Source organism: Fusarium tjaetaba, assembly GCF_013396195.1.
Source record: "Fusarium tjaetaba strain NRRL 66243 chromosome Unknown NRRL66243_c0000137, whole genome shotgun sequence".
NCBI lineage: Eukaryota > Fungi > Ascomycota > Sordariomycetes > Hypocreales > Nectriaceae > Fusarium > Fusarium tjaetaba.
In genome coordinates, this window is record NW_023501333.1 from 1 (window position 1) to 18,681 (window position 18,681).

The 18,681-nt window shown below is 48.8% G+C and overlaps 5 protein-coding genes across 5 annotated transcripts; 2 read left to right on the forward strand and 3 right to left on the reverse strand.

Annotated features, from left to right (window-relative positions):
* Positions 1-1,240: 1,240 nt before the first annotated feature.
* Positions 1,241-4,423, forward strand: FTJAE_6927 (NACHT domain protein; the record flags this gene model as incomplete). The annotated part of the gene is made up of 1 exon (XM_037353590.1): positions 1,241-4,423. One exon carries the CDS (start codon positions 1,241-1,243, stop codon positions 4,421-4,423), a length of 3,183 nt encoding a protein of 1,060 aa, XP_037205984.1.
* A 178-nt stretch (positions 4,424-4,601) lies between these two features.
* On the reverse strand, positions 4,602-7,955 carry FTJAE_6928 (n-terminal fungal transcription regulatory domain protein; the record flags this gene model as incomplete). The annotated part of the gene is made up of 6 exons (XM_037353591.1): positions 4,602-5,235; positions 5,284-5,599; positions 5,736-5,799; positions 6,012-6,833; positions 7,602-7,709; positions 7,767-7,955. The coding sequence occupies 6 exons, from the start codon at positions 7,953-7,955 to the stop codon at positions 4,602-4,604; spliced, it is 2,133 nt and encodes a 710-aa protein (XP_037205985.1).
* A 2,308-nt stretch (positions 7,956-10,263) lies between these two features.
* FTJAE_6929 (murein transglycosylase) lies at positions 10,264-11,298 on the reverse strand (the record flags this gene model as incomplete). Its single annotated transcript, XM_037353592.1, has 1 exon — positions 10,264-11,298. The coding sequence occupies one exon, from the start codon at positions 11,296-11,298 to the stop codon at positions 10,264-10,266; it is 1,035 nt and encodes a 344-aa protein (XP_037205986.1).
* A 2,428-nt stretch (positions 11,299-13,726) lies between these two features.
* FTJAE_6930 (RSB1-integral membrane transporter) lies at positions 13,727-14,850 on the forward strand (the record flags this gene model as incomplete). The annotated part of the gene is made up of 3 exons (XM_037353594.1): positions 13,727-13,958; positions 14,026-14,333; positions 14,404-14,850. 3 exons carry the CDS (start codon positions 13,727-13,729, stop codon positions 14,848-14,850), a joined length of 987 nt encoding a protein of 328 aa, XP_037205987.1.
* Positions 14,851-16,742: 1,892 nt separating this feature from the next.
* On the reverse strand, positions 16,743-18,542 carry FTJAE_6931 (uncharacterized protein; the record flags this gene model as incomplete). The annotated part of the gene is made up of 1 exon (XM_037353595.1): positions 16,743-18,542. The coding sequence occupies one exon, from the start codon at positions 18,540-18,542 to the stop codon at positions 16,743-16,745; it is 1,800 nt and encodes a 599-aa protein (XP_037205988.1).
* Between the last annotated feature and the right edge of the window lie 139 nt (positions 18,543-18,681).

The window sequence follows — 18,681 nt, forward strand, 5'->3', positions numbered from 1 at the left end:
GGGGAGGGGACGGGGATGGCGATGGTGACGATGGCCGCGAATCCATCGAAATGACGGATGCAGCGCTCTCGACCTCAAGCCAGTCGTCGGCGATAGAATCTGAACGACTTTGTGACATTTTGGTGATTATTTGATACAAAAGCTCTCAGAAATGGATGGAATGCAGTGCAGCTTTTGATGGGTTTGAGGGGGAGGATGATGAGGGTTGAAAAAAACAGTGTTGCCTTTCAGCCTGGATTAGGCAGACGTCGCGGGTTGCATCGAGGCTGCAGTCGTCAGCCCTATAAGGTTCACTCATGGGATTAGGTCAGCATTTTCTCTGTGTCATCTTTGGAGACAAACCCAATCGGGGGTATAACTTTCATTGGAGACGCATTATTTGTCGAAGGAATACTCTACGTTTTGATTGTGCCAATGAAGGGGAGCATTGGGGAAATGGATGAGTCACCTCCAAACCGTCGCAAATGACTGACCGAATTATGCCCCTCGCGACAATGAAGCACGCCTCTTTGATTGGCCTGTTCCAAACGGACTTGCCTCATCACCCTAGAAATGCGACGATATCGTTTGGTTCGGCGTCAAGGCTTCCGAAGGCTGATGCCATTTACACTATCTGCGATACTGGTAGCGCGTCGGCGTTCGGTCGGGATCTAACATTTAGCGTCCGATATGGGGCCCATCGGTTAATTCATAGCGCCAACCTTACCGGAATCCCGTTTTCGCTCCTCTAAACCAGCGCTATCCGTACGTTTCTCGGGATTATTATCGTCATTGTAATTTACTTATTTGCTTATTGGACATTGTCATGTTTGTACGACATTGGGTAGCATTGTGGCTTGCGGGGTAAGCCAGCCCAACGAGGCTCTCACCTGAGGCCTCAACTCAAAACAAGAGGTTGGCGCAGAATAAGCATTCAACTCATCACCCAGATTCACTCTCAGCATCTGGTCCACCGAAGCGAAATAAGCTTTTCAGAGAGCAGCCAGCAGAATGTCGGGCCTCGAGCCACTTGCGGCCTTGGGGCTCGTGTGTAACGTCCTCCAGTTAGTCGAAGTCGGACTGAAAACCGCCACGCTCTGCAAGAATGCCTATCGCACTAGCGAACCTGATCCCGAGCTCAGTGTCTACGCCCAAAATCTTGCAGTCACAGCTTCGAGTTTGACTCAATCGCTAGAGGTCTCCCAACAGCCTCTCAATCTCGAAGATGCGAGACTATTGACTCTTGCTCGGAACTGTCGTGATGCCCAAGCTGAATGGAGGAAGAAAACCCCAGCTCGGTTCCTTTCCCCAACAACAACCTCGAAAGCGAGATCGCTTTGGGGCCGTCTTCCGAGGGATCATCAATAAGCCGGAAATCGACCGCTTGGAAAGTCAGCTACAGAAAGCCAAAGAGTCTCTGGAGACGGATCTTCTCGTCGGGATCTTCAAAAGCCTTGACATCTTCAAGGTGCAAGCCAATGAACTGCAAGACAAGCTTCGGGACCTGCTTCAGGCAACATCCACAAACGAAAAGAAACTCCATGACGTTATTCAAGCACAAGTAGCCCTCGTCAACACTCAAATATCAGACCGTATCGACCAAGCTGAGGCATCTACCAAGATTCATGTCACAACAGCGCTTGCTAGTCAGGAGTCGAGACTCAAGTCGCATGCAGACCAAGGCAGGGACATTCTTTTGATAGAAGCTGAAGAGAGAGAAAATACCCGAAAGGAGAATGAAGCTTATGAACGGCTCTTGCGCAGTTTCCAGTACCCCGATATGAATCGTCGACGAAACGAGATACACGCCTCCAATGGGTCGACCTTTCACTGGCTATTCAAGGGAGAATCTAAGGATGATTATCCGGAATCAGAGACCTCTCGGTCAGACTCTGTTTCTGAGCACGAGGCAGAGTATTCTTCTGAGGATGAGCCAGACTCTTATCGTCAAATGTTGGCCCGCGGCAGCTTTGGAACATGGCTGAAATCGACAGGGAATCGGTACTGGATAAGCGGAAGGCCTGGAACCGGAAAGAGTGTGCTCATGAAGTTGATTATCTCCCACAAACAAACAATGGATTCATTGCGACAATGGCAACCTGAAGCCCATATCCTCAGCCACTTCTTCTGGAAGGTTGGCAGTCCTACGCAAAGCAGCTTTGAGGGCTTCTTGTGTTCCCTCGTTTATCAAGTGTTCTCTCTGGATAAGAATCATGCAGTGGGCTGTCTCCATCAGAACCCCGATTGGTCTCGTAAGACTGGACCTGGCGATTGGGACAAGGACGATCTCCAATGCCTACTTCACAGTTACGCAAGGCAGCCCGCTCGACCTTTCTGTCTTTTCATTGACGGACTTGATGAGCTTATGGACGATGAAGGTGTAGGTATCCTATTCGACTTTCTCGATACTCTAGAAGAACCTTCCCATCTATTTAAGGTCTGCATGTCAAGCCGTCCAGAACAAGCCATACGAATGCGGATGGGTCGGAATCCCAACATCGAAATGCAAGATTTGACACGAAATGATATCGCGCAATACGCGCGGGCCAGTCTTAACAAGGAGGTTGCTCTGACGAACTCTTCAATCCATATCGAGAATCTTGTGACAGATATCAGCCTTAAGGCAGAAGGAGTATTTCTATGGGCTGTTCTGGTAACAAGATCAATTGCACGAGGTATCTCTAACGGAGACTCGAAAGATGATATACAACAACGGCTTTTAAAGACTCCCAAGAAGCTCCACGAGCTATACCTTGATATGTGGACAAGGCTGGGCGAGGACTCAGATCTTTATCAGCGTTCGACTGCACTCATCTTCAAGATTGTCCTCTTCAACTGGCGAACATCCCACAAAGCCAAAGCATTTGTCTTTCCACTGTTCATTTCGGCAGCTCCAATATCTCTTCTGGAATTGATGTTGGCGTCAAGTGACAATCTGTGGTCCACGCCTGTTGAAGAAGTTGATACGCTCTTTACCACAGACCTTGAGCAACGGTGCAAGGAACTGCTGACCAGGTTGCCAGCCAGAACGGCCAACTTCTTTGAGTTCGTTCAAGCTAAGGACCGCGAGAGATCAGACGAAAAACACCCGGCTGACAAGCTAAACTCCTCTGTGATTAGTTACGGCAATCTGGGGGTCGAGGCTGTTCACCGAACGGTCTTCGACTTCCTTATCGAGACAGAGGATGGAAAGAAGATTATGGGGCACCACGAGGCGTCTCAAGAAGAAATATTCATCAGAATGTTTAGATCGCGTCTTCTCCGAAATTGCCTATTGCCCGAAGATCGATACACATCGGGCAAAAACGAGGAAGATCGCCTTTGGTTGTCAGCATGGCGACACCTAGATGTTCAGCTTGAGTTACTCTCATATCACGCCGATATCATCCACGGTTCGGCGTTAGTCGAAATGCTAGATCTTTTATGGATCTCTCTTGTTCAAATGACTAAAAGTCTCCCGATACACCTAGACCCAAGTGTAGGCATCGTCAAGCGGATATGCAAGTTGGACTACTTATTGCGCGTTGTTTCTAAAGGATTCGATGCTTATATGAGAGATTATCTCATCGAATGGGAGAGTACTCGACAGTTCGATGTGCTGTATAAAATTCTAATTGCTTGCCTTGAAGCTTACGGTTTGCCTTCTGATGATTGCGGATGGGCTGGAAAGCAACGTCTTATACAACGCATTCTTTCGATTATTGTTTCCGATAAATTCCATATATTGACTCCGGGTGGACAGCAACTAAACAGCGATACTGTGGTAAAAGCGAGCATAGCGAGCTTTCTTATTTCCTCTGTTGATACTTTCCGGATCCTGCAACGCAACACCTACCCTGCATCATCGTGGGACGCTCAAAGAATTAGCGTCATGCTCAGTATGATTAGGGATTACCGCTATTCATTGTGCCTCAGAGATCACATGCTTGTTACATTATTCCTGAGCAAAACTATAACTGGGATGCCAAACTTGGTCACTTACAGACGCCACCGGGACGTTGACACAGTCGTCTATGTGGAAATCAGCATGTCCATCCTTGTTCAGATCTTTTTACAACAAGTAGTGCAGAACGATGCAACTTCCAGTCGTCATGAACTCGAAGATGTCCTCAATCTGAGGGATTATCCCCAGACTATAAAGCCCGTCATGTTCGGTGTGGATGATTACTTTGTTGAACTATCCAGCACGGATCTGCCGATTTTTCAGAGGTACTGCCACAGAAAGCTACTACCCAGACTTTCCGGTCCGTCGAGTGAGAGTTTAGAAGAATCGAAATGGTGTCACCAAAGAATGGAAGAAATCAATCGCGATTTGAGAGAGCAGAAGGGCCACGCAACAACACGGGTTGAGACGACAAATGGAATAGGAGAAGGTATCGGTCCGCACGGGATGAACTTCTACCTTTGTTGCTCTTGTAAGGCGAGAGAACAAACCGAATCATAGAGATTACAATACTATGTTGTCATCTTCTTGTGCCTTGGGACATAGTCTCACGGAAATATTCAAGAACATGAGCAAGTCATTTTGGCATATCACCAGTCACATAAAGCACTCATGACCATTAAAGGTAACTGCCTTGTAATAGGCTATTTGTACTTGTATTGGGGTTTACTATTTTGTTTCAATCATCTTCCAGCATAGAAAGCGTGGTTGTCAGATCCTGGGCGGTACCCTTCCAGCCCTCTGGCAAACTTCCGTTATCAGATCCTTCACTCTGGTCCGTCCCCGAGGGTTCTTCTTGGAAACGGCTAGTAAGTTTCTCCAACGATGCAGAAGAAGGGTCCTTAGACACCATCTCAAGATCAACCGGATAAGCGCTGAAGAACTCTCGACTCCTACGACTCTCATCCCGCACCTCTTCGAGTAGCCGCTGCGCGTTGGCTGTCAAAGGAACACCCTGCCGGTTCGTCATGACTATCAGACTCTGCACTATGCCACTAACAAAAGGCATGTAGCGAGCTAGATGCTGATAGCCGCGCATGCAGAGTTGGAAGTAAAATTGTGATTCATTACTGGATAAATCTCGTAGTATGTGGTTGACGAGGTAGAGCATACCGCTTTGCCAGATGATGGAGTACTTGGATGACTCGCAGCGTTCACGGTATTGATATACGAGGCGTTTCAGTTGCTCAATCGATGCTTCTATAACGGCTCTGGGTGTGGCGTTCACTCCTGCGAAGGCCGGGAGTTTAGGTTGCGGGAAGTCGTGTTGGAAGGGGCGGAACAGGTCAATAATGGCTGTATGGAACCAGATTCTTGGTACAGTCAGCTTCGGGTGCGCTTTTTACTGTAGATGGACTTACTGTATATTCAGAACATGGTCTGGGTTGTTTTCATGACGTTGCACTCCGCCTGGCAAAGCATCAGCCCAGCCTAGCAATCTCTGGAAGATAGCCACGGCTGACGCCATGGAAACAGATCGCTCAAGGTAGTAAAGGTAGTTCATGTCAAATACCATCAGCCAGAATTGGCAGACGGCTGTATAGGTTGCATCTGGACTGGGTTCGTCGTGTTGCGCTGCAAACAAATTCTTCCCCGGGATGCGAAACTTGGATGTCCTTTGTGGGATCGGCTCTTGGTGATAGCTCATTGACATGACCCTAGCGACTGTCAGCTTCACTGCCACGTGACATAGTTCATGAGACGGTACATTTGGAAGTTGAATGATCCCCAAGCAGTTGCACATGCTGCCATTTCAACACGCTCATCACTCAGATCAAGCACAGTACGCGAAGTGACCTCTGGTTATCCATACAACCGCATGCGCTGTGCCATTCTGGCACTGTCTTCTTGCAGGCGACGCCCAGCTTTGTCTTTTCCTAGAGTTGTCCAGGTCATACTCATCAAAGATGTCGCCGCCACAGTTGTCAGACTATCAACGCCTTTCTCTACATCGTAGATCCGCAAGGCCTCATCCAGAAATCTTTTCGGTAGTGTCGCGGCCATCGGTTCATAGTGGGTATAGCTTTGCTGTGAGGCGAGCTTAGTGATAACTGTTGACCAACGTAGACCGAGTATTCCAAAGACTCACAGTGGCCCAGGCAAGAAGAGCGTTGACCAGCATCCCGGAGCAGAAGTTGGTCTCTACATTGACCAGATCATCTAGAAATAGGTCCGTGTCGAAAAATGCCCACCATGGCTGGTTCATGTTGAGGTACAAGGCGATAGCCTCAGCGGCGAATTGGTTACTTACGGAGATACTTGTCCAGTGTGAAATGTCGACATGATGAAGACGAGAGTCGATAAAAATACCGTTCTCGACGCCGAATGATGTTCTGCCTAACACATCCTGCGGTTGGACTACTCTGTTCACCGTTGCACTCGATACATCGCCATGGAGAAGATTTGATAGGCCCGGGTCCTGAAAGATATCGGCATTCTGTGGCTCGATGCCGAGTAGCCCTAGGTCCAGAGAAGCTGCATCGACAGGGATGAGAGGCAAATAGACATTTGGATACTGAACAACGAGCTGGAACTCGAGCGGTGTTTGTGTTGGGGTGACACTGCCTCTAGCTGCAAGATGTATCGACGGGTTAACATTCACGGACAAATTGCCACCAACAGAATCCATAATGTCTTTCGGGGAGCGGCCTTGTCGTAGAGACTCCAAGACTTGCAGGGCGAATTCCTCGGGCCGATCTCTGAGCAATTCGACCAGGTCTGCCGAGGACTGCACATCTGGGTAGATACTTCCAGCTGGCGATGCTCCCAACGGCCTAGGGCTCAGGGAAGCTGTCAGCTGGTCAGAGATTGGAGTACTTTGCGCTGAGACGCGTTGGTGGAGATGCTCGACCGTGGCTTGGAGCCTGGCGATCTGCTCTTTATCTGCTTGGCGGTGATTGAGGCCAGCTGGCTAGTCGTAGACACAGTCGATTGATGCCTTTTCACATTGATTACATTTTGGACGAGCACCTCCGCACTATCATTTGACTATTAGCTGCCGCTGCAGAGACTGAATTGCAATAAATGGAGTCAAGAAATTACCTTGACCTTGCGTGCCCGACAGGCTATAGATAGATAGGTTGTTGGTCAGATTTGCCACTGAAATTCTGGCCCTGGAAACTCACTCTGGCACGCAACAGGAGCATTGCGTCTCCGCGGGGCAAGGGTTCTGCGTTTGGCTACAGCAGCTTCATGGTCATTTCAGCCTTGAGCTCTGGCCTCGGACTTGGGTAGCAGTATCCTCCTTTCTGGAGGAGCCATAGTTAGTAGTTAGTGCTGTAGTTGGAGAGGATTGCCACTACTTGTTGATTTGACCAAAAGAGAACCCCACTCAGGTCAGATCTGTGTGAGGGGAGGGAGGCTTTTCAACTGGACCGCGGGGGCCGGAGTCTCCGTTGCTTCTCATTGGTTGCTTCCGATACGTACTTATCTTGATCACTTAATCCAATATAGCGGGGGGACAGATTTGCAGTTTGTAGACAGTGAGAGGCAATGGGACAAGCCTGTAGGCATGCGGGTAAAAGGAATTCAATTAAGGCCTCAAGTTCCAAACTTGAAGTCAACACAGTAAAGACACTAATAATATATCCATAGAAATTAACATCAAGGCGTTCCGGCCTCCCATCAAGGCTTAAAGAACTCAACAGGGAACCCAGTAGTCTCCAATAAGCGGGCACACAGTCTTGGTCTTGCAGACGCGGTCGTTATAGCCCGGAAAGTAGCCCTTGCAGAAATCGGCAGTGAATCTCTCGGGCATGTAGTCCGAATATTTGTCGCTAGGGTAGCACTAAGTATCGCGAAGTTAGCAAAACATAACATCCGATGGGAAACAAGAGTTACTTACAAGCTCTCCACCGTCGAGTCGTTCGGCGCGGCCGCGGATGTACTGGCAGTAGCCGCTTACCGTGGTTTGACCTTGCGCGTTAATACAGGCGCAGGCTTGCACTTCTGTGCTCGCAGTCTTGTCGGGGACTGGTGCAGGAGTGGCCATGATGGCGGGGATGGCCAGAGCGAGGGTGAAAAGGTACTTCATGATGGATGATTTATGTAGTTTCTGAATATCACTGATGTAGGGCGATTTGTATGCAGTGGAAAGGCTTCTGAGAGTGATAGGTAGAAGACGTAAAAGTGGTGACAAGAGGAGTATTTATGTTAGATGATATCACGAACATCAACTCGGCAAGAGGTTTATTCGGCTGCCAAGCAATACCATCGTAATCATTACAAAGATATATTCAATACCGCTTTAGGCACTCAATCCATATCACATATACCAGTATCACTTGCAAAGCATGATTCCATGGATAGCTCTCTTGGAATAAACCCAACCAGGTTACACCATACCTCATTTCTGGCAGGCATAAACCGCAGCATATAAAAGTCACATCATGAGCTCGTTACCTATCACGGACACAAGATCCAAACCAAGTAGGTACATAACTGCCAGATGTCCGCCGACCAACCGCACCAATTAAAAGCTCACGGGACAGTCCTCAAAAGGCCGTTGGACATTCGACGACGCGGGGTTATGCATAAACGACCTCGGCCTGATGCTACGCTAGGGTCGCAATGCAGACTTGTATTATAGAATAGCCAGAATTAACGGCATTCACGAATACGCTAAAACCGATTTGACTGGTAATTGAGGGCGGCAAAGGGCCAATCCCTCGTTTGTCTTGTTTTCTGCAGGGTGCGGAACGAGATTCTAGTTGCCGGATCTGACACATCCGATCGTATCATGGCTGGATGAGAGACCGTGGTGGTATTATCATTTATGCATAGCTTGAATTAAAATAATGCTCGCAGTGCACCGTAGGTATACTGAACTTCTTCCTTTACCTGGGTCGTACATTGATTCTTTGCCTCCCTCTCAAAACCCTGCTCCGCGGTCTGCGGAGACTTCGGCTTGTCGATCGCCTGACACCTGCAATGAGAGAGGCTATTTCTTTCATGATACGTCTTATAGGCTCTTCAGTAAAGTAACAGCAATAATATATCCTCTGTCAGCTTGGTGAGGTCCTTGATCAATGCCCATTGCCGATGTCTCGCGGCTGTTACAAAGTGGCGAAGATAAAAGTGCCCATAACTTTCGTAGCTGGAGTCCGTGAACTGATAGCCTTACCAATAGTCCATCGCAATTGCAGAGCTCCCAGCATATCTATACGCTCAGGACACCATATCCACAAGATATACCCTTGAGCGCCAGTTTACAGTCCAATTGGTAGACGCAAAACCAAGGTTTACTGGCTCTCGACTGGCCCTGACTTAGAAATCTCGATGAGAGGCTTTACAGCGCTTCATATACTGCGAGTAATATTAGAATCCTTTTTGTGGAATCTCATTATGACACAGTGGAATTTGGCAATGTTTGGCTTCGTGGATCACACAGGCTGTCATGTCACTTGCTGTCAAACCGTTCTTCAGATACCCAAGGCTCCTTTTGCCATTAATTGAAGTCCTTATCCATCAAGATTAACATTGCAAGTCCCCTTTACAGTAGTTTAATGATGACTTACCCGGACACTGGTTTTCTCGAGGGATGAGTCCGCTACGCTCTACACAATCTTGGCCCTTCAAACACAAGTCAAGAGTCAGTAGGATATCCGCAGGAGAGGTGCTCGGTATGCACTACTTAATGAGTTAACCTTCGTTTCAGTCCAGGGTTATGGTGATTGTGGCTAGACTCTTCTCGTAAGCCGGGCTATCATTGAGTGTTATCTCAAAAAACCTTATAGACGAAGTTCGCATCTACACCCAACAAACAACTAATCTTTGGGTATGGAAAAGACAATGCAAGTCTGAGAATGCTAGCTTCAGGCAGTAGTTGCAGAACCCTCCGTTGCCGCACTGTACCCTGCCTCTCGGGTTGTCCACGTTTCAAACGGAATCAATGTACTCTTCGCCATGAGGTTCTATCTCCTAGAGTAAGACTCCATATGAAAAGGATTCATACCGGATCAGCTCATGTAAGAATATGGCAATTTAAATCACGGGCTTCAGCTGTTTTATGTAGTCACGTTCCAGGCACTGGCAGTGTTTGTTGTGAATAACCTGTCTATGAAAGGTTTTGTGCTAAACTCAAGGTATTGAAATTGAATAGCTAGTGTATTATTCATGAAGGAAGGTTGCGGTCATGCATTGGTACTCGTGCACTTCAGTAATAACATTCGACATCACGTATAAGTGGGCTCTTGAGAGTGTTTGGATTTTTATATTGTACATGGGCTTGACTTCTGCAAGCGCATTCACTATTATCTACATATAAAATAAGCCTGACCTTTCAAAGGAACAGTTCCCTTCCTTCAACACATCGCGTTTCTACCAAGTGTATCTCAGATAACTTAGAACTGGCGAGCGTGACGGCGAACCTTCTTGGAGGCACCGTTCTTGGAGCGGAGCCAGTCAATGAAGGTATCAAGAGTAAAAGTCTTGGGGAGAGCGCCATCCTCAGTACCCTCCTCCTCAGCGACAGGGGCCTCAGTGGAAGGAACCTCAGCGGCCTGAGTAGCAGCAGCAGCAACAGAGGTGACGAGGCTAGTAGGGGCGACAGGAGTGGGAGCAACGGGAGTAGGGGTAGAAGGAGCAGGAGTCGAGATGGTTCCGTTGGAGGGAGTGTCAGGAACGACGGGCTTGGTGCCAGATGCAGAACCGTACAGAGCAGGTCCGGGGATCTCGTAGGTGGTGGAACCCTTGTAAGGGTCGAAGAGAATACCGGGCTCAGAGTCGGTGTAGAGCTCAGTGGTCAAGGTACCCTCAGGCTCATCGGTTCCAGAACCAGTGATGTCGATGTTGAAGCACTGAGGGTAGTTCTGAGCACCATCCTTGGAACCAGCACCGTGAAGAGCGATGATCTCGTGACGGAAGACATAGCTACCAGCAGCAAGAGTCTCAGGAACAGTGGTAGTCCAGGTGTTGTTGTTCTTGATCAGATCGGCAGCAGCCCAAGTTCCATCCAGACCAGCAGCGTCGATCTTGACCCACTTGAGAGTAGCAGGGTCAGCAGAAGTGCACTTCCCAGAGCACTTGGCAACGTAGGTCAGAACGGGACCAATGTGAGACTCTGGCCAGTCAGACCACTGGAACTCAACGGTACCACCAGCCTTGACGGACATGGAGGTTTTGCCGGGAGCAGCCTTCTTGTGGCAGGCAATGTCGGAGGTGCCATAGTCGGAGGGGGGAACGAAGCCGTTGTCGAGGTTCTCAGCGGACCATGCAGCAATGGTGGGGATCTCGCCGCCCTGCTGGGCCTTGTAGTAGGAGCTGAGATCGTAGCCGGCCTGGTAGGTTCCGTCGACCTTGATACCGGTGACGGTTCCGTGGGCGAGGGCGACGGAGGCGAAAGCGCCAGCGAGAGTAGCAGCGACCTTGAAAGACATGTTGATTCTTTGAAAAGAGGGGATTGGTGGAGTTGATGAAAAGTCAGGTAATGGTTTTGAAAAGGAGTGTAATAGACCAGCTTCACACAGTGAAGAGAAAGAATGGAATGGAATGTAGAAAAAAAGAGTGAATGCACTGCACTTGAGACGAGAAACTAAGCTGAAGAAACGAAAAACAAGACGACAAGAGTTTCACGTTTTATAAATGTTTCTTTACCATATCTCATCGAATTTAGTGATCGACGCTTGTTATCGCCCGCCAAGAAGCATCTCAATTCACAGTGGTGGAAAACCACGTCGTCTCAGCTTCGTGGAGCCGCACGCCTTTTTCGGATAAGGCCCCGGCCCCAAGCGCGCGGTAATAGGCCCAAGCTCCAGGGACATGTTACAGAGTCAGTTCAACAGTCAAGGTTAATTGTTTCTGTTCGTCTGAAGTTTTGGTGATGGCGTAAGCTGCACGTGGAGGGCCTGAGACGTTAATTTAATAAAATTTCCGCCTATTGAACTAATTGTTTAAGCTTATTTCTGGGTCTTGCGACTTTGTTGTCGATGCTCACTGGTTGTTTAATGGATTTTCGCATTAGGCTAGTCAGGGGAACTGATGCAATCATGTCTTGTGTAGTCTCGCATATCGGAAAGTGGGAGCTCTTGGAGAGCAGTTTTTTGAGTCGCTTGTGTTTTGAGCGGGTGTCTCTTCATAGTAACCAGATCTTTGAGCCCTTGACACTAAGCTTCAAAGACTCAAGACAGCTTGTAATCTTTTATTACCTCCCTTTTACTAAGTATTCCCTTGATTCTGAGTCGAAACCTCTTTGATGCTTGCGCAACATTTGCTGTTAAAGATCTATGTTTCATTGCCAAGACTGTCTGTGATGAATGTGATCGCCCCTAATTCTTTACGCGGGTCGCGATCTTGTACGCGGTTAACGTGCCCCTGTACCCTGTGGCTATCCGCTCACCTGGAACACTCCCTAGCTTCACCTTGCAAGGTCAAGAAACGAGATCGCTGGTCTAGTTTGTCGCTGTTGACATTCTCTTTACCTGCAGCCTTGACCCGCGTATTGCTATCCGATTAGATACTCCATGCAAGAACGCATAATCGATACTCGATATCGTATATCAGGAATAACCTAGAGTCCTAGCATATTAGTCGACATACCTATGCTTGAATGTCAATTCACCGCCGTGGTATCAGTAAGAACGGCTACTGGTTCTTATTTGCAGCTGTAATTGGATAAGGGATCGCAAGATGAAAGAGACAACCAGGCCTGAAAAAGCACGTCGATGTTTTCCCTCGATGAGTTACTCAGTAATGGTCGCTTGAAAACAAGCAACTCTCCCTCCGCGGGTGACCGATGTGTGACTCTTTATTGTCCCCTGACTAAGCGGCTATGGCAAAATAATGTTTGGCTTGGACCCCTGCATCGGAGTTTCGGAAGATTGGCTCTGTAAGACTGACCTCAGCCCGAGCAGATCTGCTAGCAAACTCTAAATAAGATGTTGAAGAAAGAACGAGTATTACTTGAAGAATCTTCCGCATAGCACAGAGCTCCATTTTAAAGAAATACATTTGCCGGTTGAATCCTGTTGAAATGTCCGATATTCTACCTACTCGCCGGATGACGTATCCACGGATATCCGACGTGCGGCTTACGGCGCGGTTGTTATATTGACCCGAATGGGCTGTCGTCTTATCTGATTAGGTTTGGGGTGTTACGTCACAGACTTTTCGCTTATACCGGTTTTCGATGTCCGGCACGTCAAAAGAGCCTCCCGCCGGGTATACGGAATGTTTTATGTTGTATGCGTAAAGCTTATGTCACTAGCTATTGAGCAAGGGAGAAACAGCTACCAATAGAGTTTTGCATAGGTGTCATGATTGGCGGTCTGCAGTTTTTAGATAAGCGGCTGATTCAATTACAAGATTTCGCCAGAGAGCATACCTATGGAACTCCACGCAACGACGTCGCTGGCCAGCTCGCATAGCACATATCTCTAAGGTCAACGCTGAATTTCCTTCTTATTATGAGACTTTGTATCTGATAGAGCAACTTCAGAAGTGTTCAATATAAAATGGGAACGCTTCTGTACGTACGGGGGCAGTTGGCTGTTCAAGCTTTTCTTCAACCGGAAAGCCCGGAACGTGTGTCTTGGAATTTTCTGACGTTTTATAAATATAACCTCAACGCCCAACTGGTTGGAAATGGGCCCCCGCGGACACCGGGTGGATAATGTCATGATCAGACCACATATTTATACCAAAATGTCTCCCATTATCTTAGATCCCATCCTCATGCAAACACCATCCTCGATAGCGAGTGAATACATTATTCACCACTATTTTTTCGCATCATAGCTCAACCGCGACTTACAATTCATAACTCCGAATCCAGCTGAACTGAAACGAATCCAGAGCCACCTTTTCGAGATGTCCAACACTACGGATGCGTCGGGACCACTCACCCAAGAACAGGTCGATACACTAAGATCGGGATGTCAGAGCTTGATAGAAGGAATCGACACTTCCTACGGGTATGTCCCCACTTTGGGGGCTGGAATCGCCTTCTGCGTTCTCTTTGGTCTGAGTCTTTTTGGCCATTTTATCCAGTTCGTTAGGAAACGCCAATGGACATCATTTGCTTTTGGAGTCGGAGCTCTGAGTATGTCAAAATTCCCTTCCATGATCTCAGTCGCAAGCGTGAAGAGTTGCTGATACCTATCGATCAGCTGAAGTAATTGGTTGGGCTGGTCGAACATGGTCAAGCGAATGTCCATACAACAACAACGCGTTCTTGATGCAGATTACGACTCTCATCATCGCCCCGACATTTATTACAGCAGGACTCTACATTATACTCGGTGCCTTCATCAATCGACTTGGTCGTGAATCTTCTATCCTTGGACCTAGGATGTATGCAATCGTCTTTCTGACATGCGATATCATCGCTCTCATCGTACAAGCTGTCGGAGGAGCCATGGCCTCTACGGAGTCGGACAAGATTGACGGTGATACAAAGCCAGGAACAAACATCATGGTAAGATCTATAATTATTTACTATTGTGTGGCAATGGAGATGCAAAAACTAATATCAAACGATGGGACAGGTCGCTGGCATTGTCTTCCAGATGGCAGCCATGGTGGTTTTCGCCGTCTTAGTCATTGACTTTCTGAGAAGAGTCTTTGTCAAAAAGTGCTACTTGCAGTCGAGGAAGCAAGGCCTATCTGATGGCAACGCTTTGCCAAAGGCTTATACTTGGCTCTTGGCTGCCGTCTTTATTTCCTTGACCATGATTTTCATCCGAAGCATCTACCGAACCGTTGAGCTTCTGCAGGGCTGGAGTGGTTACCTGATTACTCATGAAGGATACTTCATCGGTTTAGATGGTGCCATTATGGTTGTGGCTATTGCGGTCTTTAATTTTCTCGATCCAGTTTATCTGCTATGGGGTCAGGACGATAAATTGGCGTCGTCGCTTGAGCAGAACGAGCTAAGGGGGATGGGAGATGCTAGTACAGAGCGCTGGGATGAGTCTACTGTTATGTCTGACTAGGAAGCAAGATTGGATACCCTGGATTATTTGCAATTGAGACTTGTGGCTGAGAGCTTATTCCGGCAGAGAGAACCTAGGATACCCTGGATATATATAGAAAAAGATAGAAGCACTTATATAGATCAAGGATAATAACAGTTTATGATATACTTAATAATGCACTTATGTCTGAGAGTCGAGATCATCAGACAGAACTTGATTTAATTTAAAGGCATAAAAGAATATGTCTCAAGTTACATACCTACTTAGGCATCTAATGCAGGTATTGGACTTGTACCAGCATCCAGTGCTACTATACATACAATGGTCACCAATGCAGCTGCAGCAGAGTGAACATGACTTTTCTAGGCTCCCTGGCTGGGATCTAAGCAAACCTCAGAGACCAGTAACACTTTCCAGATCTTAACGTCTACCAGAGGTCGAGTGAAGGCCCGTTGGATATCGATCGTGGGCCAACTACAATTCTGGAATTTTTATGAGGAGGTCTAACGGGTGCCGTGCCCCGGTATTCCTAGCAACCAAGCTGTTACAGAGACCGTCATCACAGCCACGACAGTGAAGAAGCACCATCGTCATTTACTGAGAGCAACAAAGAATACGTTCACATGCGGTGACGCACAGCCTCTTTGCACCCCCAGTCAATCTATCTGTTTTTCGAACAGATGACCCCTGACCTGTTCTAGTGGTCAACAAAATGTCCAAAGGGCGTCTCTCCAGAGTCCATCTGGAAAGTGTTGAGTTCAGTCTTTAACAACGAATACAGGCTACATCTCGTACTAACTGATCGTCAAGCAAAAACTGCATTAACACTGTTCAAAGATTTCCGCGAATCTTCCAGAGCAGAAAAGGACAACAAAGCGGGTCTCGAAATCGAGCTTGCCATGAAATCAAGCCGACGCTTTCAAGCCCTCATCACGTCATCTCGCCTGACACTGCACTTTTAGCGACGATACATAATATTCGAGATGAACTCCGCATGGCCAGCTCACTCGCCGATGACCAAGATGCCGTCTGGAAACAGATGTCGCCAGTTTTCATCAGAAATCTGACCTATACATGCCAGCAGGTGCCCAGGATGACCCAGGAGGTCTAACAGCAGAGGTAGAGACGTCAATGTCTTCGAGAGTTCATTTAATTACCATTAAACGATTCCTCCAAAACCTAACCGATGTGGCAGAGCTCCTTGATCTGTGCCAGACACAAGCCAGCATAAAAGAGGCCGGGTTCGTGAGGGTTCAGGACAATAACTTGGGACGGCAACCTACCGGAATTCTCATTTTTTCCCTCGAGTCTCTTGTCACACTCGATGTCTCCAACTTTAGCAATGGATCTGGCATTGTTAAGTACCAAGGATACAGGCTTTACGCGGTCTGTGTGAGTCTCCCCTCCGACAGAAGCTGGACCTATTATTGGCTTGACCAAATAGTTTACATAGCCACCATCATCTCTGTTCCCGTTATCATGTTGGCGTTGATTAGTAATAAAGTATTCGACTGGCGGAGCAAGATAGTGCCCAGTGCCCAAACATCGACAGAAATTTGCCAGGCGGGTGGTCGACAGAGTCACTCCGGTCCAAGGAGTCGGCTTAGTGGTCCTATGATGAGCAACACAGGCAGATATAGAACAGCTCAAGTGACAGGAGCTTGAAATATGTACTAAGCCTTTATCATGCACATGAGATTCCTGATCCCAGCTATGCTCTCGACATTCTCAAAGGAAATCACATAATTGAACAATAAATACTTTACTTGGCTTCATGCCCGTAAATATAATTAATCTAAGAAATTATCTAATAGAAAGTAATAGGTGCAGGTAATAGGTGCATGTACTATGCAGCGTATATATCTCCAAACCGTCATATACTCGTTGCTCCGTATGAGCAGTCAAATTATTTACAGGAAGAAGGCGACGAAACCAGCCGCAAAGAGAGCAGCTCCGACACTACCTCCGACACGTCCAGCACCGGCAGTGACCTGGGTGGGAGTGGTGGCAGGAGGAGCAGGGTAGGTCTCAGCAGGAGTGCTGGGAGCAGGGACAACGGGAGCAGTCTCGGCAGGCTTGCTGGGAGCAGGAGGCTGAGGGTAGCTGGGGTGAGACTCGGCGGGAGGCTGGGCAGGCTGTGTCTCCTTAGGGGGAGTGACACCGGGCTGTGTCTCCTTGGGGGGTTGAGGAGCAGGAGGTTGAGCGGGGTGAGTCTCCTTGGGAGGAGTGACGCCAGGCTGGGTCTCCTTGGGGGGAGCGGGGTAGGTCTCCTTGGGAGGTTGAGGGGCAGGAGGCTGAGCGGGGTGAGTCTCCTTGGGGGGCTGAGGAGCAGGAGGCTGAGGGTAGCTGGGGTGAGACTCCTTAGGAGGTTGAGGCTTGGGAGGAGTCCAGGTGCCGTTACCAGGGTGAACAGGAGGAATAACGATGGGTTGAGTCTCCTTGGGAGGGATAACGTGAGTCTCGGTCACAGGGCAGATAGTTGTAGAGACAGCGTAGGTCTCGGTGGTAACATGGGGCTTCTCAGGGCAGTTGGTAACCTCAGGAGGGCACTTAGTAACAGTATGCACCTTGGTGGTGTAGACAGTTGAGGTTGTCAGCTTGGTGGTTGTCTCGTGCACAGGAGGAACGACGTGAGTCTCAGTCACGGGGCAGACAGTGGTAGAGACGGGGATGGTCTCAGTGGTGACGTGAGGCTTCTCAGGGCAGTCAGTGACCTCAGGAGGGCACTTGGTGACAGTGTGCACCTTGGTGGTGTAGATGGTGGAAGTGGTCAACTTGGTGGTCTCCTGGTGGGGAGGGTACACAGAAGAGGGGTGCTCCTCAGTCACGGGGCAGATGGTGGTTGAGATGGGGATAGTCACGGTGGTGACGTGAGGGCCAACAGGGCAGTTGGTGACCTCAGGAGGACACTTGGTGACGGTCTGAACCTGGGTGGTGTAGATGGTTGAGGTGGTCCACTGAGAGGTCTCGGGGTAGCCGGGCTTGGTGTACGAAGGCTTTGTGTAGGTTGGCTCGGTGTAAGAAGGCTTCGTGTAAGTGGGAGGCAGGTAACCAGTCTCAGTTGAGGTACCCTCGGCAGGGAGAGTGTCAGAAGGAGGAAGGTAAGGTGTCTCGGTAGAGCTCTCGGCGGAAGGAAGAGTCTCGGTGGGAGGGAGGTAAGGAGTCTCGGTTGAGCTGTGCTCCTCAGGCTTGGTCTCGGAAGGAGGAGGGTAAACATCAGTAGTCTCCTCAGGAGGAGGGTAGACACCGGTGGTCTCCTCAGGGGGAGTATAGGCGCTGGTGGTCTCCTCAGGGGGAGGGTAGACACCAGTTGTCTTCTCAGGAGGAGGATAGACGTCAGTGCTCTTCTCGGGAGGAGGGTAGACGTCGGTGCTCTTCTCGGGAGGAGGATAGACATCAGTGCTCTTCTCGGGAGGAGGGTAAACGCCAGTTGGCTGAGTCTCCGCAGGAGGAGTCACAGGCTTGGTCTCCGAAGGAGGAGGATAGGCACCACCACTGGAAGGCTTAGTAGCCTCAGGAGGAGGGTACTCGTTAGAGGGCTGGGTGGAAGGCTTCTCGACGGCAGGAGGAGGGTAAGCAGCCGCCGGGGGAGTGTACTCGTTGTCGGGAACAGCAGGGTACTCCTCCTGTCCAGGAACAGGGTAATGCCTCTCGACAACAGCGGCATTAGCCAGGCTGACAGCCGCACTGAGAATAACGAGACCTCGCATCTTGATGGATTTGGTTTAACGAATGCTATAAACGAGTGAAGCTTGGTTAAACGAAAGGTGGGTGAAGAAAAACGGGAAACAAATTCTTGGGGAAACGCTCAAGACTCTTATACTCGATGCAAGGTAAGGTGTCGTCCCC